This window comes from Archocentrus centrarchus, chromosome 24, assembly GCF_007364275.1.
Source record: "Archocentrus centrarchus isolate MPI-CPG fArcCen1 chromosome 24, fArcCen1, whole genome shotgun sequence".
Classification (NCBI taxonomy): domain Eukaryota; kingdom Metazoa; phylum Chordata; class Actinopteri; order Cichliformes; family Cichlidae; genus Archocentrus; species Archocentrus centrarchus.
Window position 1 is genome coordinate 15,810,724 of NC_044369.1, and position 22,360 is coordinate 15,833,083.

Genomic DNA, 22,360 nt, shown 5'->3' on the forward strand with positions numbered 1-22,360 from the left:
TGGATCCTGATGGGGCTCGCAAGCGTAGCTACAGTAACAACAAGTTGATGTGGTAACAGTGTGGAAGCTGGGACTTAGAAAGCAGTGATGATAATGAGGATGATGACGGGAAGTGGAACCGTTAAGATGATTGGTGTTGCATGATTGGGGACAGTTAATGAAATAAACAAGCGCTGATGAGCTAAGTGCAGCTTGTTGCTAGGCAGAACTGAAGGGGAGGAGGTGGGGAGAGGGATCAGTAAATGACGTTTTGGATGTAAAATGTAATCACTACATTATTTGATCCTCTCAGATCGTTTTAACGGTATGAATTCTTCTGTTGAAATGTATGTTTCATGAGGTCACAGTCACCTCGACTTTTGACCGGCAGTATTTCATTTGTGCCAAGTAAATGTGTTATATTGTGTTCATGTGAATGGCATGGATGATGATGATGATGATGATAGTGCATGATTTCTATATTATTTGGATTTGGTTTTTCCTGTCTCACTTCATAGATGGAGCCTGGATGCAGAGGACAGTATTCAAATATTACTTTTCATTCACATGTGAAATGATCATAAACACTGGGAAACGACACAGCTCCTCCAGTAATCACTCAATACCGCGTTATGTAACTTTAAAGATTTATTACAACTTGTTGGCACATTTTCAATAACCCACTAAACACAAGCTGAATCCCATGTGAGAGGTTTAGAAGGACAAAGAGGGGACGCACGCTTCTAGCTGATTGGCTATTGATTATTAGGCTTTGCAAAGCATAAATCAGACTTGTGGCACTGAGTATTATTTCTGGTTACAATACCCAGTGGCTGAGCCCGGTTTAACCTCTGCTTGAAAACTCTAAACTGCTTATGTTGTGTTTTATTTTCAGTCTAGCTACTTTCAGCTGTTCACAAGGTGTCGCCACAGCGGGTAGGTCTGCTGAGCTTTATGCTGGATGCCCTTCCTAATCCCAGGGATGTGTCTCTGGCTGGAATTGAACCAGCAACCTTTGCTATCCACTACACTATGGAGGCACTGCTATTTTTCAAGCTAAGCCAGTACAGTCTTGTCCTGTACTTGTATTTGCACACATGTTGCTTTACCTTGATACTTATTTTCAGATTTAACTGCAATGAGAGCCGCAGCAGCTCAAGAATAACAACAACTGAAGTAAAGTCCAGCAGCCTGTAAAGATCTATTAATATAGTCCTGAACTGCACTAATAGAAGTCTATCATCTACATGTAAGGTGTGTAAGTTTAATAGCCACAAAAACAAATTCATCATTGCACTTTGAGATAATGTTAAAGTTGTGTAACCTCCCCTCTCCAACAACCTTTTTAAAATTACTGCTTCTACAAAGTGCTTGACAAAGTGTAAAGCACATTAAGGCTTAAACAGACAGCACAGGTGCTCGCTCACTGGACACCTGTTGCCTTGTAGGACCCCCTGGGGTTGGGTGGTGTTGTCAGGCTGATGTGTTAGTGACAGGATTTGGGGCGGGGGGGCTGTATTAATCCAACCTACCAGGTGGAGTTTGTGTGTTTGCGTAACCAAACACACATATGCAACAGCAAGAGTGCAGGGTCAAATAACTGGAAAGACAAGGAAAACCGTGTGTGTGTGTGTGTCAAAACAGGTGACTCACTCACTAACTGTAAGCATCAGCTTTTGATACCTTCCATTTTCTCTCTTTTGGCCTTCAGCTGTGTCTAATCAGCTGATACACAAGGCCAGCCCTGTGTCCATATAAACAACTGTAGTACAGTCATAAACTCAGTGATGAACAGAAACACCGAAATATACGCACGCAAACATTTTTCCAAACTGTTATCTGAGAAATGCTTGGGAAAATAACACACAGCTTTCCCAGGAACAGGTGTCAGCATTATACTGTTGTTCCTGCTTCCTGTGCTGGGAAAGTTGCGAGCGGTTTAACCAGTTGTCACTCTGCTGCGAGTTTCTGTTTGACAGCAAAGCCCGAGCCTCTTCTCCCACTGAGCTGGACAAATAGGTCATTTCTCACACTGCTGTGTCGTTGAACGCAAGTCCAGACATCTTTGGAGTTACGGGCAAACATACACATTCCAGGTCATTTACATCAGCGTCACGAGCTTATATCGATAAATGTCACGGCATCTAGCAACATTCCCACAAGTGAGATTTTATCAGCTTGTATCCAGTTTGGCTCATGTGAATGTAAAGATTTAGGTTAACATTTTTTTAATGATTTATGCCTAACATTTTGGCAATTTACAAGGAATAACCTAATTAATTAATTGCTAATGAAAACTACTCTTCATTGCTGCCCTTGTGTAAAACATCTAAATGCTCCAGTGTTGTACGAGGTGCTCCACTTTGATTTATCTTTACCTCGCAGGGCAGTTTTGAGGTTGACTTTGGCCTGGCGGTGGAGGTCTTCAACGCAGGGTGGCCTGCTTCCTGGCAGGAAGACGTTCTCCTGCTGGTGCCATGGAGCTGTGTAGTGAACCGTCCACTTGCTCTCCTCATCCAGGTTAGACACCGCTGTGGAGATGAACAAATGGCAGGTTAAGGAATTTTGGTTGTCTTATGTTATCAGTACAGTTATATTGAAAAAAAAAAAGATCCTTTGATCCACTTTTAGGTGACAGATGTGCATCAATAAAGTGCAGAGTGATGGGCGAGGGCCCGATATGACCAAAAAAACCCCCATCAAATTTGACATAAATATGACAGACAACGAAAACAATAATGAGCCGAAATTGCAGTCGATCAGAGTGGCCCTGCAAGTCTTCCTAAGAGCAGCAGCAACAACAACAAAAAAAACTAGCTCAGGCATGGTTGCAATATAACAATGCATCATTTCATCAACTGTAAGAAAGGAGTGGTGGAAAAATGTCCCCCCAAGCACTGACTATTCAGAGGGTTTGTTTTTATTTACAGATGAAGAGGAAGGGGAGGAAGGAGTTTAAAGTGTTTTGTATGAAGTGGCAGAATTCACAGCCTTCAATCAACATGACACTTATCTGAGACATCACACATATAGTAGGCCACACAAGTTAGAGGGGGAGGGTTAAAGGGGGCAAGTTGGAGGGAAACGCTGACCAGTCGATACCGGCTCAAAAAACTATGACTACTAGAAATTCATTCCATTAAACTACTTACCCTAATCAGAAAAATCCTTCCTCGAAAAAATAAAGTAAAAAAAAAACAAAAAAAACACTGAAACTTTGGAAGCATCTTATTGGAAAAAAAAAAAAAAAAAAAAGCTTTGAGGTGATACAGTATACATCAGTATTTAGATTAAAGACACATTCAGCAGGTCATCATGTAAAACCCCTCTGAGTTAAATATGACCGATAAAATATTCACCTGTACTAATCAAGTCTCGGGAACTGACGCTGATGGAGCCATCACAAGTCACTCTGTATGAAAATGTTTTCTAAATGTAAAAACCACACACCCTTCCTAATAGTTAAGCTTACCAAGTGAGCGTATCCAAGCCAAAGTGGGTGATCGCGGATGTAAAACTATCTCCATCGAGGGAGACAACATGTAAGCAAAGTCCTCTGAGTTAGTCCCTTTCTTTGCAAACACAACATGTCCAACTGCCTGAGAGAGCGGCTGAAGTCTGGATGAACCAGGAGGAAGGGGACGGATCTTGGTGATGCCTGGGAGTGTTTTGCTGCGGGGTGTCTTTCACAGGTGCAAATGAGCCATAGTGGGACGCCTGACGAGTGTGTGCTTGTCGGGGGGGGGGGGGAGAGGACAGCCCTAAAGATGGCGGGTTAAGGTATGAGCCTACATCTGCAAATGGGCCATTAATGATAGTGTGAGATGCTGTTAGTGCTTTTATATAGAGATAATTGCTAATATTTCCCTACAATGACCACTTCAAAAGCACCTTTATATGTTAACCACCTAAAAAGTACAGTCAGTGTAACTGGATTATCTCCACTGCTGAAATTAGTCAGGTGCACAACATGTAAGCCGGCTGTGTTGACTGTTATGCAGGTTGTGGTTAGTGCCACCTTAATATTTCCACTGAATGCTTCTGCTGTTCTAGTTATTCATGTTCCTGTTGTGCACATGTGCTGCATGCTCACTGCTCAGTTACGTCAGAGTACAAACACCACAAATAAACAGCAAACTGTCCAACAAGTTTGCTTTCGCCATCAGCTGCTCTACACAGCAGAAATCAAAGCAATAGGTGGGCTAGATGGTGACCGTCATCTCAGCTAAATGGACTCTTCTTTCCAGATGTAGTTCTTCGACGCCGTTTTTCATCCACCATGCTGTAGTCTGTTTACAAAATAAGTTACACCTCCCGTGACGGTCATCCTTTTGCTTTTGCTGAGTAGCCCTCGTGTGGGGTTTTTAAGCCCTAATCAGTATGACTCATCTGAAAAAGCAGTCCAACGTATGAGATTGAAAAAGCACTTATGCCACAGAATATCTATCTGCGGTCATGCTTTTTTTCTTTTTTTTTTTTTGCAGCGTGCTTGCACTGGTCAGATTTTTCAGTCAAATGCATCACGAGGTAAATCTGCTGACCGCAAGTCTGTCTCGTGCTGCTTCACAGTCCAGACACACAAAAACATGCAGATACCAGCTTACTTACACACTGGCGAGTGGCAGCGCAGTTTGAAAAGTCAAGGTTACACCAACTGTTCAAAGTGCCGTCCACTTCAAAACAACTGTTATAACACGCCTTTGAGCAAGGCACTGCATGTGAACAGGAGCTGTTCTCAAATCAGCTTGCTTTCCTAAAAGATTTTTCCACACTTTTTCCTTGCTCTCTCTCTCTCTCTCTCTCTCTCTCTCACGCACTTAGCACAGGTAACCCCCTCCCCCACCCTCCTCTCTAACCATGGGGTTTGAATAAACCTCAGTGAGGCTATAGGCAAACCAAGGACTAAAGACTAAGGACACAAAGCATGTATTGTCCCTCTGCATCAGTCTCCACATCAGGCCTTTCAGTGCCACAATACCCCCAACTCCTCAACACACACATGCACACAGTCACACGCACAGTCTCACACATAGTGGACTCTGGCACGAAAGTCTTTCAGAAGTCCACTAATCCCTCTGTCCATTGACATCCCAACCCTGCTCTTTAACGAACAGACTGAGAGCAAAATGATGCAAAGGCTAAAAATGCAAAAGCTGAATAAAGCAATCCCTGCGAGGTACATTAGCACACGCATACGCCAGAGCTGTGGAATAAACTGTGTGATCAATAAGAGCAATAAAATTCCATTGGCGAGCTCTGTGTTAATCCTAAACTAGGTCCTTGATCACCCACAAACACATGGATCGACTTTCAAACACGACTTTTAATTTGTAACGTCAGTGCAGCAATGGAAAAAAGAAAAAAGAGGTGACCAACCTCAGTTACTTTGAAAAACTCTCAATCTTGATATCTTAAAAAAAAAAAAAAAAAGAAAAAGGTAGTGATCAATCATCATGGATGCTCTAATTCCCCTCTTTCTTTAGGTGCTTCCAGGAAACACGTTTTTGCACCCTTAATCTTATGGAAAACATTTAATATACAAGTTACACTGACAACTACAATCATCTGTGGCAGACTACACTGACACGGTGCTCAGCTAAGGCTCAAGGTGCAGGCACGTGTAAGACAGTAGCGTAAGGACTTGTTGACTACAGAAATGCTGAGCTAATGATTAAGCGTATCACCCCAGCTTTAACTTCAGCACACACACAGAGGCGCTATAAATAAACCAGAGACTGGAGTCGTCACAAGCGGCTTGCTCTGCATCAACCACGTCTTTGTTATAGCCTCACCTGCTTAATTCAAAGCCATTGATAAAATAATAACTAATCGTCTTACATGCAATCTACTGCACATACGTGGCACACAGACCTTTACTATCAAGCCAACACTTCAAATTAAAAATTACTTCTCATCAAGTCACTGTGGGATTAACTTCCTGCAGGTGTCACTGGGGTTGCAGCAGATCAAAGTACAATAATGAGAAACTACTAGTTTCCAGGCACAACAGTATATGATAATACACAATTACTATTAGTTCCAGTGACCCTAAATATCAACAAACCCTTATGTGGTGCAAGTCTGATAGATAATCAAGGGAAAAAAGGACATGCGCACATGCAGGTGAGTTTCTATAGTACCATGAAACTGGTGCACCCACAGCTGCAGCCCTCGCTGTCACCTTTAAAAACGCTGTTGGTTCATTTAGTGCCAACAGTTGTGGACTCTTGGCCCAGCAGTTACCTGGTAACAGGGTGCAACAGGGGGTTTTGTTTGTGCTTAGCGGAGCCAGCAGGGAAGCAGTACGACCACAGGACACCATTAGTTGCGATCAAATCAGAACGATCATTAAGGCTGTTGTGTGTACACTTCTGACACAGAGAATCCTTAATTAAGATGTTAAAACTGCAGTCTAAATTAGGATAAATAGATGGAAAACTGTGGGAATTTCAGACACAAATGCAAATCCTGTCAAAATTATTAACAGTAAAATTTCTAACTAACCACATGCAGTTTTGATAGAGAAAACAGTGGGTTTTTTTTTAAAGGATTTAAATGCACATTAACAATCAGTATGGAACAAAAAAATCTCACCCTTCCTTTTGAAGTACTTAATTACAGATTTTAACGAGGTCCCGATAAACACCATTTTTCCAGTTCGGTGTATACGTCTCCCTCTTTAAAAAAAAAGTGCCTTGTTTAGGCTTTAAAAAAATAAAAAACTCAAAAATCCAGGGAATAATGGAGAGAAGACGGGATGAAGGCGTGCTGGTGCTCTTCCGCTCACATTCTCGCGGCTTGGCTGTGAGTGTATGTGAGCGCCTACAATAAGTCTCTACCCCTATCTGTCTCTCTAAACACACACACACACACATCGTCCACCACGCCTCCCCTCAGGCAGTTCAGTCCTCGGAGACAAACACACACGCACACACACACACACACACACGCACACACACACACACACACACACACACACACACACACACACACACACACACAGCAGGAGGGGTGTAGGACCGGCCCCTCTGTTCCTCTGTGCTTTGGTTACCAAGGAGCTCTGGCTGCCTTTCCCTTTATTTTTCATCATCAGTCATCCTCCTGTGCGCTCTTTATTACCCCTCTACACTTTCATTCTACTTTGCTCAGAATATAGCTCAAAGTTTTTATTAGTGTGAACAGACGCAGTATTGCTTTTTTGGTTTGAGCATCAATACTCATTCTTCATACAGTCGCCCACCCCCCGTACTTTCCACCAGTGCAAAGCATCTCTGTGAGGGACTCATCTGCAGAATATTTATGCATCTAATTAAACTTTGAGCTACCCTGCTGAACAACCTTGCGTATCATCGGGGAACAAAAAAAAAAAAAAAAAAAATTGTTTCGCTTTTCACGAGGTACCCTCAGGAGGATGCTGCTTCAAGCAAAGTGTCACGCAAACAGAAAATATAATTACATACAGTAAATTACATTCATGCACTGGCATTTAGCCTATCTGGTCTCATTTTGCATCTCTTTGTAAAACAATAATCAACCCAAAATGTGATCATCTTCTAATTACTAATTTTTTCCCCCCTCTCTTTGGGTGTTTTCTTTTTAGAATCAGCCCTTCTTCTCCTGATCATTCCCAATCTGCTGTGTATGGATATGGCAACGAGTCCATGCTACTTGAATACAGACTACAATCCTCCCATTGTCCAATATGCTTGCAATCTATCATGCACACACTCCAGCACCCACCCATTCAAACACACACCCATGCACACACCCATAGGAGAAGGACAGCCCCGCCTTTTGCGACCGTATTTAATTTCAGCCCGAATGGCTGAAGAAAAGAGGGTGTGTGTGTGTGTGTGTGTGTGTGTGTGTGTGTGTGTGTGTGTGTGTGTGTGTGTGTGTGTGTGTGTGTGTGTGTGTCTGTGGAGGGGGCTGCAACAAGAGCTTGAATGGGACTGCAAATGATCCTTGAATTTATGGATAAAAAGGGTTTTCCCTCCTCTCTACTGCCATCCCTTTCTCATCTGAGCTTCTCAGTCCATATTTGCTCATGTTTATGAACATCCATTGTTCCTGCACTTCACTCCATGCTATGAAGTGTATACTTGCAAAATTTTCCTTTAGTTCTTGTCCTTGAAATTTTATGCGTTGAAAGGATGCAAAATCTCTCTAAATTGCATATTAAGAGTTAAGAGTTTAACATGTTTGACATGCTCATGAAATCAGCTGCTACAATGACATATCACCAAAGATGCTGAAGTGTTTTAAAGGTCACACTGTTAAAAGTTCATATAAAAATCTTCAGTCCAAAGTGACATTAAGTACACTGAGCTTTAAAATGTATGGTTTTAAAGTTTAAAAAGTTCCATGACACTATCCATTTAAAAAATTACTTTTTTCAATTTTGCCAGCCTCTCCTCCTTTGTTGCCTACTTGTGCACCACTGCAACAGGAGGTGCACATTGGAATAAGGTGCTGGATCTTCTCTCTAAAAACAGAAGATCCAGCACTCATTTTGGTGGAGAGGACAAAGTTAAACAGAGCCAAACTGAACAAGTTTGGTGGAACAAGGCAACACCTTTATTGGTGTGGCAAAAAAAAAAAAGCAAAAAGTTTAAAATCTAATGTGAGTGAGCGCAGGACAGCATGCTCAAAAGTTAAGGTTGTCTGCACTGGATAAACATCTGTTTGCGTTCCTGACCTGATGCAACACTCTGAGCTTGGACACAACTAAATAAAACAATAAAACAATAAAAACTGCAGTCTTGTCTCTGAGTCATAGCCCGAGAGCCAGCTCTTATTAGCAGTGATAATCCTCAACATGAAGGTAAAGATGTGTACTCTGTCCAAATTTGAGGTCCATGGATCTACGCACTGCATAAGGAGGACGGCCTTGACTGCACCCCGCAGATTGTTACTTATATCACTATTAAAACCTTTTATCTACTCTATTCTATGTTTGGACTATTACGAAGCAATTCTCCAAAGTTAATGAATAATTAAGCAGTCAAACAATTATGCGTCAAATATACTGCTTGGCACGTGTACAGTATTAGGACAATTTATGTGCATGACTAAGCAGCATTTCTCATTAAAAAGCCTATTGTTCACATGCCCGTGTGCCACACGTTAACACCCACATCCACACGCACAGCATGACAGACAGGTCACCATCTCTATCCGCTGAAGGACTTCAAATGTAGGCCACCTCCAGGATTAGGGATATCCATTCAGCCATACGTCTGTCCACTCCTTCCCACTGAAGTGTAGAAGCCCCCCACTATACCCCAGCCCAAACAATATTAATCTTTCATCTGTTAATACTCTAAGCAGCACATGAAGGAAACACACAGAGTGAGTGGGTGAAATGTGTGCCCAAGAGAAAAAGCCTATTTACAATCTAATCCTAAAAATTCCTATTTAGCAAACACAGTGGGATTGCAGTTCCAATCCTGACATTATTTAGGTGCTTGTATTTCTTGCTCTGCAAACCAGCCAAAACCCAAAGACACCCAGTTTGCTCTCATAGAAGAAAAAAGCTAAGATCAAAAACCTTGAACAGTCAAGTGTTAAAATGATGTTGACTATCACAGCAGCTCATAGATGCAACTGTAACCATTCAAGCTTTATATGACTTTACTTGTGTGAATTCACTTGAACTGTAGATTGTTTTTACAAATGTGAGATTATTAACCTACTTATTTGAACTGAAGCAAAAACCATCAATTATTTGCACTGAACACAAAATCAAAAACCCGTGTTCATTAGTGTTATTCCCGGTGGGCAGACAACAATTATGTCTTCTTGTAATACCACCAGAAGACTCATGTCAAAAGCTAATGATGGGAAGTAAAAAGATAGATCGGAAGAGGGATGATGTGAACTAGATGTTCTAATTAACACCCAGTGATGAATGTGGCAGGTTGAACAGAGACTGATGAGGGACTCCTGCTCTTCCTCCTGTCACTGCACTCTTATTTTCTTTGTCCTGTTTTCACACCCCATTTGGAGCTCCCCATCAACCTGGCAGAGGCAGCTGCACATTCCCTCTCACATGCATTACAGGCTGCTGAGTTTAGCCCCACTTCCCCCCAGATCCAGTTCTATCATTTGATAAATCCCCCAAAAGACTCACACACACACACCTACCTTTGCCTTCTTTTTTCAGTATGAAAGATCAAATAAACCAAAATCAAATAGCATCTACACACAAACACAGACACACACACAAGCTTTCATCTGACAGGTCCCAGCTTTTATTTTTCTAATTGGCCTTATGAAGACAGAACCGAGCTGACCTCCTGAAACCCTTCAAATCTGCTTGATCTGCTAATGTCAAATCTCTCTCAGCCCCCGTTTCCCCAATTTCCATTTCTCTTCCTTCCTCCTTTTTCATTTCAGCAACAGTGCTTTATTGGTTTCCAAAATAATTAAGACACTATTGATTTTACACCTCCCTCCTCCTCCTCTCTTTCATTTCTTTTGCTCACCTGCTGCTTGGCAATGCAAAAGAATTGGGTTATTATTTTATTTCTAAATATATCCTAATTTATTTCCAATTTGATTCAAAGTTATACTCTAAGTATTACTCCTATATTACTATTAAAATCTTTGTTTATAGCAATATGAAAAAAATTATGGACCTGTTGGCAGCAAATGTTTCATATTTCCACCCCATCTCCCTTTTTGTGAATGGAAATCTATAATTTATAGCATGTAGAGGAACACACATGTGCTCTCTCGTCCTTTCCCCCTTACTTTTATCGTTACACCTCTCTGAATGAAAGCATAACATCAGGGGTCAAGGGGAAAATGATCACTCAATTCTTCTCAATACAGAACAAGACATGAATAATCTCGCAGCACCAAAGGGGGTGGGGGTGGGGGTGGGGGGGGCAAGTAAAGGGGCATTATGGGAGTATCAAGGCTGACAGGGGTGAAACCTGTTATCTACGTACTGGAGATATTTGCTTACAAAATGTACCACTCAGCTGACTTATCACACAGAAATCTTTACTCCAAGAGTGTCCTGAACAAGGAATATCCTGAGTTGATGTTTAGCTGTAGATGCGTTTCTACAGCGCACATAAAAAAACTCTCTCCTGAATAAACTCCAACTCTCACTCAAGCACAACACATGCAGACACTGAAGGTGACAGACAGACTGGGCTGTGTAAACAAGCTAATAACTGCTTTTCCTGGCATTAACGATTCTGGCATGGGGTGAGGTTCCCATGCACACTCACCCACACAAACACAGTTCAATAAATTCCCCCCCTTTGCTGAACAGTTTAATGACACTCGGGCAACTCCTGCAGTCTCCCTCTCACCTCAGACCTCCTGTCTGCCTCTCTTTCAGACTTTCCCTGCACTTGTGTCTTTCCAGCAGTCAGAGTCACAGTCCTTACTCCCACCTGTCCCTCTTCTGATCTTTCCGTTTGACCAACTCTGTTGACAGCACGGTTTCCATCTCTCCCTCTTTGACACACACACAGACACAAAACCTATACATTTAAACTGTCCCCAGCCCACAGCTTCCCTCAAAATAGGTAAAACACTAAAAGATCACCATGCAATGTTCAAATCACTCCCACACAGGCTGAGAAACCAGGAGAAAGTCAGTGCCTGTAAGGCTGGTTTTCAATCGGCTCATTAGTGGCGTTTGTTCAGGACTGCAGGGTTATAAACAGATTTTAGAGGCATCCAGCAAATGTTTGGGCTAAATCTACTTGAAGCTACTGGAGTGGCCCAAAAATGTTGCTACTGAAGAATTTATGTGTGTGTTAAGTGGGGATTTAGACATGTGCAATTAAAGTATGCAAATGGGAGAGCGTGTGGTTTCAATTTAAAGTTAATTTTATGCTGCATCAAGCTTCTCACCACATAAATTGCATGTTTTTTGGGGGTTTTTTTGCAGTGTGAGCACAAGTTAGCAATGTGTGTATGCTTGATTATTCTCCTGAATGAAAGGCAGAGGGGCCTCCTATAGGCTGCTCCTTCTTTGTCATTCATGAGAAAACTTGAGTCTGGGTGACACCCTGCAAACGGTGACCTGAACTCACACACACACACACACACACACACACACACACCATCCCAAAACACATTGAAAAACCCTGGTCTTTGTGTTTGTGGGCCTTTTCTGTACACATCTACGTGCATACGCCAGCCTTGATGTGGTGACAGACGCACGTTTGTGTTTTATGTTCAAACATCATGTAGCTGTTCTCACACAGAGTTGTGTGGGAATGCGCATCAATCAGAAATATGCCGTTGTAAAAGGGCAGCACAATACTGATGGAGACGGGATGAGAGGCATGTAGGCCTTCAAAATGAGACAAAGAAGAAAGAGAATGAGGTGGAAACTGCAAAATGCTGAAGGCTGCTTTGATGTGGTACAAGCCGAGCCGTTTTGATGCGAGGCAAGACAGAAAAGGCAGCGGCTGGAGAGGAAAAAAGGAACGAGGGAGGAGATGAAGGCAGCTAAGGGAAAAGCTACAGGTGGAAGGCAGGAGAACAGATGAAGACCGATAAGAAAAAGAAAGACAGACAAACATGGACCAGGGCCCAGCGGTTTTGGCAGTCATGCCTAATTTTCTCTCCCTTGGCGTCTGACCCGCTGCTCTCTGCTGACCCCCCCCCTTTGAAATTCAAGCCAGGATAAAAGAGAAAGACCAAGAGAACAGATAGAGGATACACAAATATACCTCTGTTTGGGATTGTGGACAGGCAAAGAGCATTAGAGTCTAGCCTCTGAGAAGTTTCACATGGTAGCAATACGAGAAACCCAAAATGAAGGAGGTGTGCAGCCGTTAAATAAGTGCTATACATTCATTTAACAGGGAAACTTTTATGACCCGGTGTAAGCTTCGGCACAAAAAAAGGCAGGTCACTCTATAAAGGAATTAAAATGTTGTTATACTACAAGCAGGCTGATTTGTACCACTAGGCTTTTGGGGTCTTTTGAGAAGGTGGCAGTTTTGTTGCTGATTTCAGAGTTTTATGCCCCCCCGTCAGAGTGAATTTGTAGCTAACCGTTTGTTTCCTCCCTGGCAACAGAGTTTTCAATCTAATGAAATACCACACCAATGGCCCGTCACCCCCTCCCACCCCCTGAAGTTAGCAGAACAATAAGCTGAAGCTAAAACAGGCCTGTCACGAGGTAGAAAGCTTGCAGGTTGATGTTTTTCTGGTGCTTAGGTTGGCTCAAGAAGGTCATTTTAGTCACACTAGCATTATGGTTCTGTGGATGTCAGTGTGAGCAAAAAGACCTGGGAGAATGCTGTTTGAGACAAACTCATGATGCTTTAGCAAGAGGCATGTCTTTTTATTTACATATACAGTGTTTTCTTCTCTCTCTTTTTTCCTTCTCTTTTAAACTGTGCAATTATGTATAGACTTGACCTCTTGTTCTTTTCTTTTTTTTCCCCTTTCATGTTTGTTTTATGGTAACTTGAAAAATTATAAACAGCGGGTAGCTCCACATGTTTGATTTGGAAGAGGTTTTTATGGCAGACATGACTCCAGAGAGATGTGTTGCCTGCTGGGATCGAACTAAGGATCTTTTGCTTGTTAGGTAAACCACTACACCGTGAAGCCACAACATGGGAAACTGTAAATAAAAAAAGCTTAAACACACACACACACACACACACACACAGCTAGACTAAAACTTAGCAGGTGACCAGTGCTAACCTAGGATTAAAGGACCAGTGCTCAGGATTTGGAGGATCTATAAGCAGAAAATGAATATAGAGTACATAAAACTCATTTTTTGAGTTTAGAAATCAGCTGTGAGTCATGTTTTTGTTGTATGCGTGTTAACATAGAAAGCCTTTTCCATCCGTGCCATGTTGTGCTGCCATGGGGGAGGGAAGCTTTTCAGCTGGTTCAGGCCACTAATTTATAGATGCAGTTCCTTTAAGAATTAATATTAGTTCAGCAGTTGCGTTAGTTTTTTTGAATTGTGACCATGCTGGTGTAATACATGCCTGACATGCTAATGAAGAATAATTTCCCAGTGGAATTGCTTTTCTAGTCACCAGTAGTGTAACATAAAGATGGACCTCTGGCAGCCCACAGATTACATTAGGACCCATTACCATGCAGCCACACTGTCGCCACTCAAATTGACTCCTGGCCCTTCTCACTCTGTAGTGGACTCTCTAAGGAGCTGCCATATCAATAACAACAAGGCCTAGACGTGTCTGTGTGGAGTGCGGGTAAGGTTTGTGCATGTTTGAGGCACGTGACCTCCGACTAGCCACTTGCATTATAATGGTTAAAGTGCGCTGGATGGATTTGTATTTATGAGTGTGTGAATTTGTGCCCACAGCGGATTCTATACTACAGACACTGTGACACTCTGGACAACAAGGAAATCACTATTACTGCACTGAATCACTATAAAACCTTTACATTTTTTTCTGTTTTTAAATCGAGCAAATACTTTTACAAATATGCATGCAGCTAAATTCTACCTGCATTCAAGCACACACACACACACATACATACAACCTATCCAAATAAAGATGCCTACACAGAAAGACGACAATATGTTAGCTGCTGCACTGGTTTCCTGACCTACATTTCAACACCAGGGCTGTCTGCTCGTCTCTCTTAATGGTCTGTGTGTGTGTGTCTGTATGTGTGTTTGTATGTGTCTGCATGTGTGTGTGTGTGTGTGCGTGTGTGTGTTGCTCCTCCTTCATAGCTGCACACAATCATTAGTCCAATTTCATAATTAGCTTCACACACAAAATGCCATAAATCTGACATTAAACACAGATATAGTGCACTGTGGAGAGCAGCAGCTGCAGTGATCCGCTGTGCCCTATATGTGTGTGTGTGTATGTGTGTGTGTGTATGTGTGTGTGTGTGTGTGTGTGACTGTCTTTACAATACCAGACTTTCAACTTCATGACTCACTCAATAAAAAGTCTGGGATGAATGATGGCCAGGCTGGGGAAACCGCTAACAATCAATAGGTCACAGCTGAATATGACATCATTTGCATTAACAGTATGATTCATTCGCATCAATATTTCACTGAACTTAAGATATTTAGCGCCTACTCTTAAAAGTGATTTTGCCAAGGACAAAGCAATAGCAAAAATAAGGCTCAGAGATGAGCTAAACACATGAGTTTTTTTTTTTTTTTTTGCTGTTACCATGACCCCCGCACTCAGCTCACACTGCTGAGACGAGGGTCTTGTCTGATTTAGGCGCAGAGGCACAGACACAGACTGAGCTAATTTAGGTTAAGTGCCTCCAGTAGCTCAAGGGCACAAAACAACAAGCCACCTGGGGCTAGGCTGTTTCACAGGGAGGAAAATCAAGTGTGTGCATGTTTGTGTGTGTGTTTATCAGGAAAACACAAGGACACCAGTGGGAAGTGGGTTAAAGCCATATCAGCTGCAGTGTTTGCATGTGTTTAGCTGCAGCACCTCCACAACTAGAGCAAAAATTGACGCTGTGGTGTTTGACCCATTTCCCACATTGCACCTCACTTCTCGTCAACAGCAAGACTAGGTCAGTCGGGGTGAGTGCTTTGGGGTGGTGGGGGTGCAACACAAAAGCATCCAATCAACTATTAGAGACACAACCAATTGACTAACATAATTAAGGAAGTGAGCAAGACAATCAACCTCGAGGATGTAGCACAACAGGGGGAGTCGGGGGAGTCGGATGCAAGTTCTGGTGGCCGACATTGATTACTGTTATTAACCAATACGTTTAAAACACATGACTGCTTTTGGCTCTGCTCATCCGGCCTATAACATCGATCAAATTAGCATCTCCCTTTGCTGGACTGTTACATGATGTTTTACAGACCCCAGATTGCTTTTAGTCAAGTAAAGCACGTCTACAGACTGAAGCCAATTCCCTAAAAGACGAGTCATCGAGTCACAAGATGATTTCAAATTTAGAAATAAAATTCTGCTTACCACATCAGCGTGTGGACTGGTCGTGACAACATATTTGCCATAGCAGTTAGTGTACTATATTTTGCTGCTAACAGATGCCTTGTGATCTTTCTGTACAGGTTCAAGTTGGGGACATCCTCGACTTTACCTGTGCCTTTGCTGTTTGCCTTCTTCGCCTCTCCATCAGTCACATTTCTCTGACAGCATTTCACCACACACAATACCAGGACCCTGAAACTGAAGCAGTCATCTAGATCTCAGCTATAATGTTCTATGTATGAGTCTAATTTTTAACAAATCCGTTTTTTTTTAACATTATCACACAGTGTTGCACTATTGCAGCGAGTGTTTTACAATCCCAGAGAGGGTTAAATATGTCTGAGGATAAGCTTAGTGCTCACTGGATGACGTGTGTCAGTATCATCTGTAAAACACATGTACGCGCGCACACACTGAGACGCTGCGATTGGTGGTTTCATGTGACTTATCGATCATATATGTGCATGAATTATGCAGAAGTGTGTGTGTGTGTGTGTGTGTGTGTGTGTGAGCGCACATGCACGCGTTAAGCCTGGCTTCCTCCACTGATAATCCTATGCTGAGACCTTGTCTGGGAAAAAGCACAACCCCAAATCCATTTAACCCCTCCTTTCCTTCCTCCCTCCCTCTCTCTGTCTCTCCCCCTTCTGTCCCATCTGAACAATAATGGAAAGAGGAATGGGGCCTTTAATAGAGAGAGCAGACCTCTCTTGCAATGAGTGCACCCTCCTAATGGGCCTCAAGGGAAACTGGTCTAGCTCCCTGATCAAATAATCCCAAAATTTAAAACCGCTATTATTCCGAATTAGATTCCTTGTGACACCTCATGTGTCTCTTTTTGTTGTAGATAAACACATGCACAGTGGCTAATAGGCAGATAATTGAATCCTAAGTCTTTCGGGCAATTACAATAAAACCTTCAATATTTTAATTTAGTCTCATAAATTAACATAAAGTGCTCTATATTGGGTAAAAATGATGGTGCACAGATGAGCAACTTGGAAAATAAGGGATAACACTATAAATGCTGCCCATCTATCTTTAGCTCGTCTGTATTGTTATGCCACCTTGTGGTGAATACAAGCAACAACTGCATGCTTCTTTGAAAAAGTTAACAGCAACAGAGGAATTTAACTTGTGCTACAAACAAACAAATTAACACTAAAAGCTCCCAAAACAAAGAAAACAGTTGTAGCCTCCCTCTCCCTACATTCTTCTCTCTCTCTTTTTTTGTCTTAACTCTGATCCTTCTAACCATGTGGCATGGAAAAAAAACAGAAAAGGAGACGTTGCCATGGTGAGGACAACTCATTAACAAGACAGATTTAAAGAGACTCTTAAAATCACTTTCTGTCTTCCCTCTCCTTTTATAATCAGTCTCTTTGGGGGGACATGAGCTTTTCAGAGGCTCGGCTTTGCTCTCAGAGGCTTAATTGAACCTCCAGCTGACTGGGACACAAATAGGGACTGGTGCTGTGGAGAAGGTTGGAAGAGGGAAGATTGGAGCTGGGGTGAATAGTGGGGAAGTGAAGGGTCCACGAGGTGGGTTAGACCATTGTCGCCGGAATTCTCTTTCATGGTCACTGGCATATTTATGGCTTAATTTGCTATTTAAATTAGTTTTTAAATCCAATAGTGGACACAAAACTGCCTTTTTTTTTTTTTTTAAAATCAGAAAAGTCAGGAATGTAATTGTGTGTGCAGACGGCGAGCAGAGCGGTCAGTAGGGCAAACAGGGCCAGAAACCTCAGAGAGCCAGACTTAAATCAGCATGAGGCAGAAAAAAAAAAAAGCTCCTGCTAATAGCAGCTCTCATTAAAGAAATGAGCTGTGACAGAGGTCGGTACACCCAAGCGGTGCTTAAACACACTTATCCTGCACTACGGCTCAATTAGATATTTCAATTACTAACAACAAGCCCGCTGTAGAATTGCACGAGCAGATAGACGAGACCAAAAGCTGTCGCTGAAGCCAACGTGGCCCAGATTAGGTCTTGAAATCGCATTTGTTTCTAAGTCCTGAGGGAATTATTCGAATGTTAAGAAAAACTTCTACATTCATTATCTAATTGTTTTTTTTCTCTGGGAGTTTTCGCTGTGGTGTAGACACACTCCTAGTTGCTTACCAGTGAGCATGTGTTTCTTTTTAATTGAATGCACAAACCTTACAGAAATTACAAGAAAGAACCTACTTACACTTATCAACATGAATAATCAAAGGCCTGCCAATGACCTATCTAGACAGCCTTAGTAAATTCCTTAAAAACCAAAACAGAAACATGTACACAAACAACTAAATACTCATTCTTCTGTCAGCGGTTTTTGCTGCCATCGTTCTTCAACATAGAGTATGTCGATGTGCAATTAAGCACTGCAGAAACTGCAAACAAGATATGCTAGAGCAAGGAAAGAAAAGGAGATTTCAAAGACAAAGTGCTAAATATCTGCATGTGTGATCTCAACAAAAGCAGGTGCAGAAGACTGACACAACCACCAGGAGGCTCCATATGTCAACAGAGAGAAGACACTTCCTGTTGTCTTGTCTTCTCCATTGAACACACGACAGTAAGTGGAAGTTCACTGAATGAAAAACAAAAGGAAAGTCCAGAGTGCTACAAAGACAGGCCTTAAAGTCATTTAAATTCCTTGTAAATGATAGTAAGATGCATTTTCTATCAAAGCTAACCAGCCCTCTGCTGTGTCCGAGCTCCCAGAGTTTCTCTGCTTTGACACATTTAGTCAATGAAAGGATAAATGTCCCTGTAGACCGCACTGATTATCTGGGCAATATGTCCTGATGTGATAATCAACCCATTAAGTAAAAGTCAGTTGTTACACATATGGGGCCTTGAGACCCACTTACACCTGATCCCTCCTTCTCCGTGACTCAGTCCTCTCCTCACTCCTCCTACATCTCTTTCAGTCTCCCAAATGATGATCCAGCTGAGCCCTGCCACACTATTAATCCGAGCACATTATCTAACACTCTAGTTAGATAATGACAGAACTGTCTGTGGAAAACCAAAAAAAAAAATGCATTCTAGCTTACCACTGATCTCCAGTTTTGGTGATTGTTATATGTGAACTTTATTTCACGAGTTATGATGTTCTGTGGGGTAAAACACATCTCCTGCATCTTGGGTTCATCAAACAGCACAAAAAAAAATAAAATGCAAACACATTCATTCATTTAACTTCATTTAACTTTTATGTTTATTCAAGCAGAAATATACAAATAAACTTTTCTTCAGAGCAAAATGTGATTTCATAATAAAATAAATTATTAAAGTTCACAATTTCCCCAGGAAGCTACAGGATCTTAAACACCTGAAAATATAGTACAAATAATTAACTGAAAATTTGTTTCTGTACATCCACATCCACCTACACCTACAGATGTCAGGTACTTCCATCATTTTCCATTATGTTTATAACTTCACCAGATAACAGGACATCCACAGTTTTCTCTTTTTCACTCATCTCCATAATTTTCCTCCTAACTGCTTTGCTCATACCAAGCCTGCTGGTTTGTGGTTGATACTGAGTCCTTTCTTAGCTTATTTAAAATGTCCATGTTCAGCTGATATTGGGTGAGGGTGATTTAATTGTCTGATTATTATCTTATTATGATATTATTATTCTCTGGCTCTCTTCCACAGTGTGTCTTTTGTCCTGTCTCCCTCCCCCTCACCCCCAGATGACTGCCCCTCTCTGAGCCTGGTTCTGCTGGAGGTTTCTTCCTGTTAAAAGGGAGTTTTTCCTTCCTACTGTCACCAAATGCTTGCTCGCAAGGGGTTGTCTGGTTGTTGGTGTTTTCTCTGTATTACTGTATGGTCTTTACATTATAATATAAAGTGCCTTGGATTGACTGTAGTTGTGATTTGGCGCTATATAAACAAAACGGAATTGAATTAGGTTTGCTGTTCCAAATGTCCTCCTGCAGTTTACTTTGACAGGCTTTGTGTTTTTACTCACAGTGAAGAGCTTTCATGCTAACTACACATCGCTGTAGTTTTGAGTGACTATCTACCTGCAGCTCCATAAGCGTGTTGTGTATGCATGAAATGGACCGGCTCGTAAACGGACATACAGGGAGCTGACTGGCCAGTCACCGATCTGGGCCGAGCACGCTGGAAAACATCCAATTCCAGTCCTTGGGCTGGTTAATCACTCCATCTCTATATTTAAGTGTTTATTAATGTATAATCTGCTGAAGTGACGGCTGGTGTATCAATAGATAATGGAATATAATATAGGATAGTTTATATAATGCTTATAAATGCTAAAAGGTGTGGGGTGCTAAAAATCATTTTGATTCCTCAGTGGTTATGTGATGAGCAAAGAAAGAATTTACAAGGTAATTTGAGCAGGCACAGCCATCGCGCTTGAGCAAACAGAGGCGAGTGCAAATCCAAACACAGTGAAATGAGACAGTAATATCCGGAGACCACCGCCAGTGACGACTAAGCACCAAATACGAAAGATTGAATAAAAAGAACCGGACAGGGTGTACAGTCTAGATAAGCAAAGACACAGAACTCAATTACCTCTCAATATCTGTCAGTAATTACTTCATTAGCCCTTGGTCACACATGATGGAAGAGCACCTGTTTAACCAGTCACTGGAAAGCCATTACCTATTAGGCCTTTAACAAGCTGAGAGATCTCCATCTGTTGGATACACTGCATTACCTTTCACCTCTTTCATGTCATAGGCAGATAAACATTTACAGGGCGGTAAAAAGGAAATATGTGCGTTGGGCTGCTCTAGCATTTATATTCCAAGTAGGTAAATGGAGAAAAACAAGCAGACATGTTCACATACACACAGATGACAACAGCTTTAAAGACTTCATTAGTGAAAGAGAGAAAAGAGGAAAATTGAGATAGACAGGGTTGCAGGAAAACAGAGCCTTAACCCATTTTCACAGTTGAATGACCCAAAGCAACCCCTGACCCCCAATTCCCAAAAGTGTGTGTGTGTGTGTGTGTGTGGATGCGCGTGCACGCGTGTGCGTGATAGAGAGAAAGAAATCCCCCTGTTTCGGTTATCTCATTAGGCAGTGTGTCACGCTCTCTACTCTGTTGTTCTGCCACCTCCTAACTGCTACTGAGGACGGTTTCTTCCAGGTTCAGGCCAAGGACGTATTTGTTTAAAATCATCTATGAACCTATTTGTGCTTAGGCCTTGAAACGGTCTCTAAAAATATCACTGTGAATTCATGAAAGGTGTTTCGCCACAAACCACAAAATCCCAGAGTCAAACGAGACAGGTATACAGGGTCAGGAAGAGTCTATTTGGAGTTAGTTGAAAGGACGGGTTAACTCATGTGTCCACATCTATCGAAGGACATTGGGACAACTTTTTTAGAGAAATGATTCCCACTCAATCAGGGGGTAGGTGGAAAGATCAGCTCAACTATGGAGTGGATCTAAACAAGTCTGAGCAGAAAAGTTGGGTTAACTAAAAACAACAGATAAGCAGCATAAAATAATCAACCAAAGGAAAAGCATTAATTATTAAAATGGATACGTAATGGCAAAAAAGTTATCAAATGGTTGAAATAACCCACTGAGCATATTAACATCTATAAGTTTCTAAAAAGGATATTGTTATTTGGTTTAATGGTAGTAACTATGTAGCAACCTAAAGCTGTAAATAAAACGTTGTAAGTGAATTGCTAAAAGTATCTAACAGTGCAGATTAACAGTTGAGACAGCAAAATAAAAAGCATTAAACAGCTGATATCTATGATTAATTAATAGATGGGTGAAATTTCTGATTAATGCTTATTAAATAGAGTTGTAGCTAAATGGTTAAAACAGTAAGCTAATAGTAACAGGCAATAGAAACAGTTAAATATCTAGAATTTCAGAAATTATAAGCTGAAAGTTGTCAGGGATTGTTTTTTTTTGAGGACTGACATGTCTCCAAAGTTGGGCCTGCAACACTGTCACAGGTTTATATCTGCATTTAAAAGATGGGAAATGTGGTTACACTTGTGTGAATGTAACACGTAAGGGAAGACAAGGATAAAGAGGTGAGGCTGAGACCAAACCCCCAGCCCCTCCCTTCCCTATTCCCACCCACCAAAGACATACTTAACCTAACTGAATTTCAGCAGGGCATCCCCAATAAATGCAGTCAATCCATTTCATTTGGCCTCATTCAGTTACTCTACAAGCACAGTTTCCCTCAGGTGCTCTTCCCTCAGGAGCCATTGGCAGTGACAGGTCGATAGCTGAATCCGCCTTCCCACCAAGGGATTATGGGGCATCCGGTCAAACACCTGCTCCACCTCTAAACTGATTAAAATAATGAAATAAATAAAAGGAGGGTTGGAGGAGAATCCAAATGTAAATTACTGATTAAAAAAAGTATGTTTAAAGAAAAAAAAGCTAGAATATACTTTAGATTCC

General features: G+C 41.7%; 1 protein-coding gene across 4 annotated transcripts in view; it reads right to left on the reverse strand.

The window, feature by feature from the left end:
- The window catches only part of nhsl1b (NHS-like 1b), a 104,822-nt gene that overhangs the window by 18,283 nt on the left and 64,179 nt on the right, over positions 1 to 22,360 (reverse strand). For 3 of the 4 annotated variants that reach the window (XM_030721237.1, XM_030721236.1, XM_030721240.1), the window contains exon 2: positions 2,358 to 2,510. In XM_030721237.1, the coding sequence (XP_030577097.1) occupies positions 2,358 to 2,510 (153 nt within the window). Of the gene's footprint in view, positions 1 to 2,357; positions 2,511 to 3,451; positions 3,721 to 22,360 lie in introns of those variants that run through there. The other variant, XM_030721238.1, reaches the window with a different exon arrangement.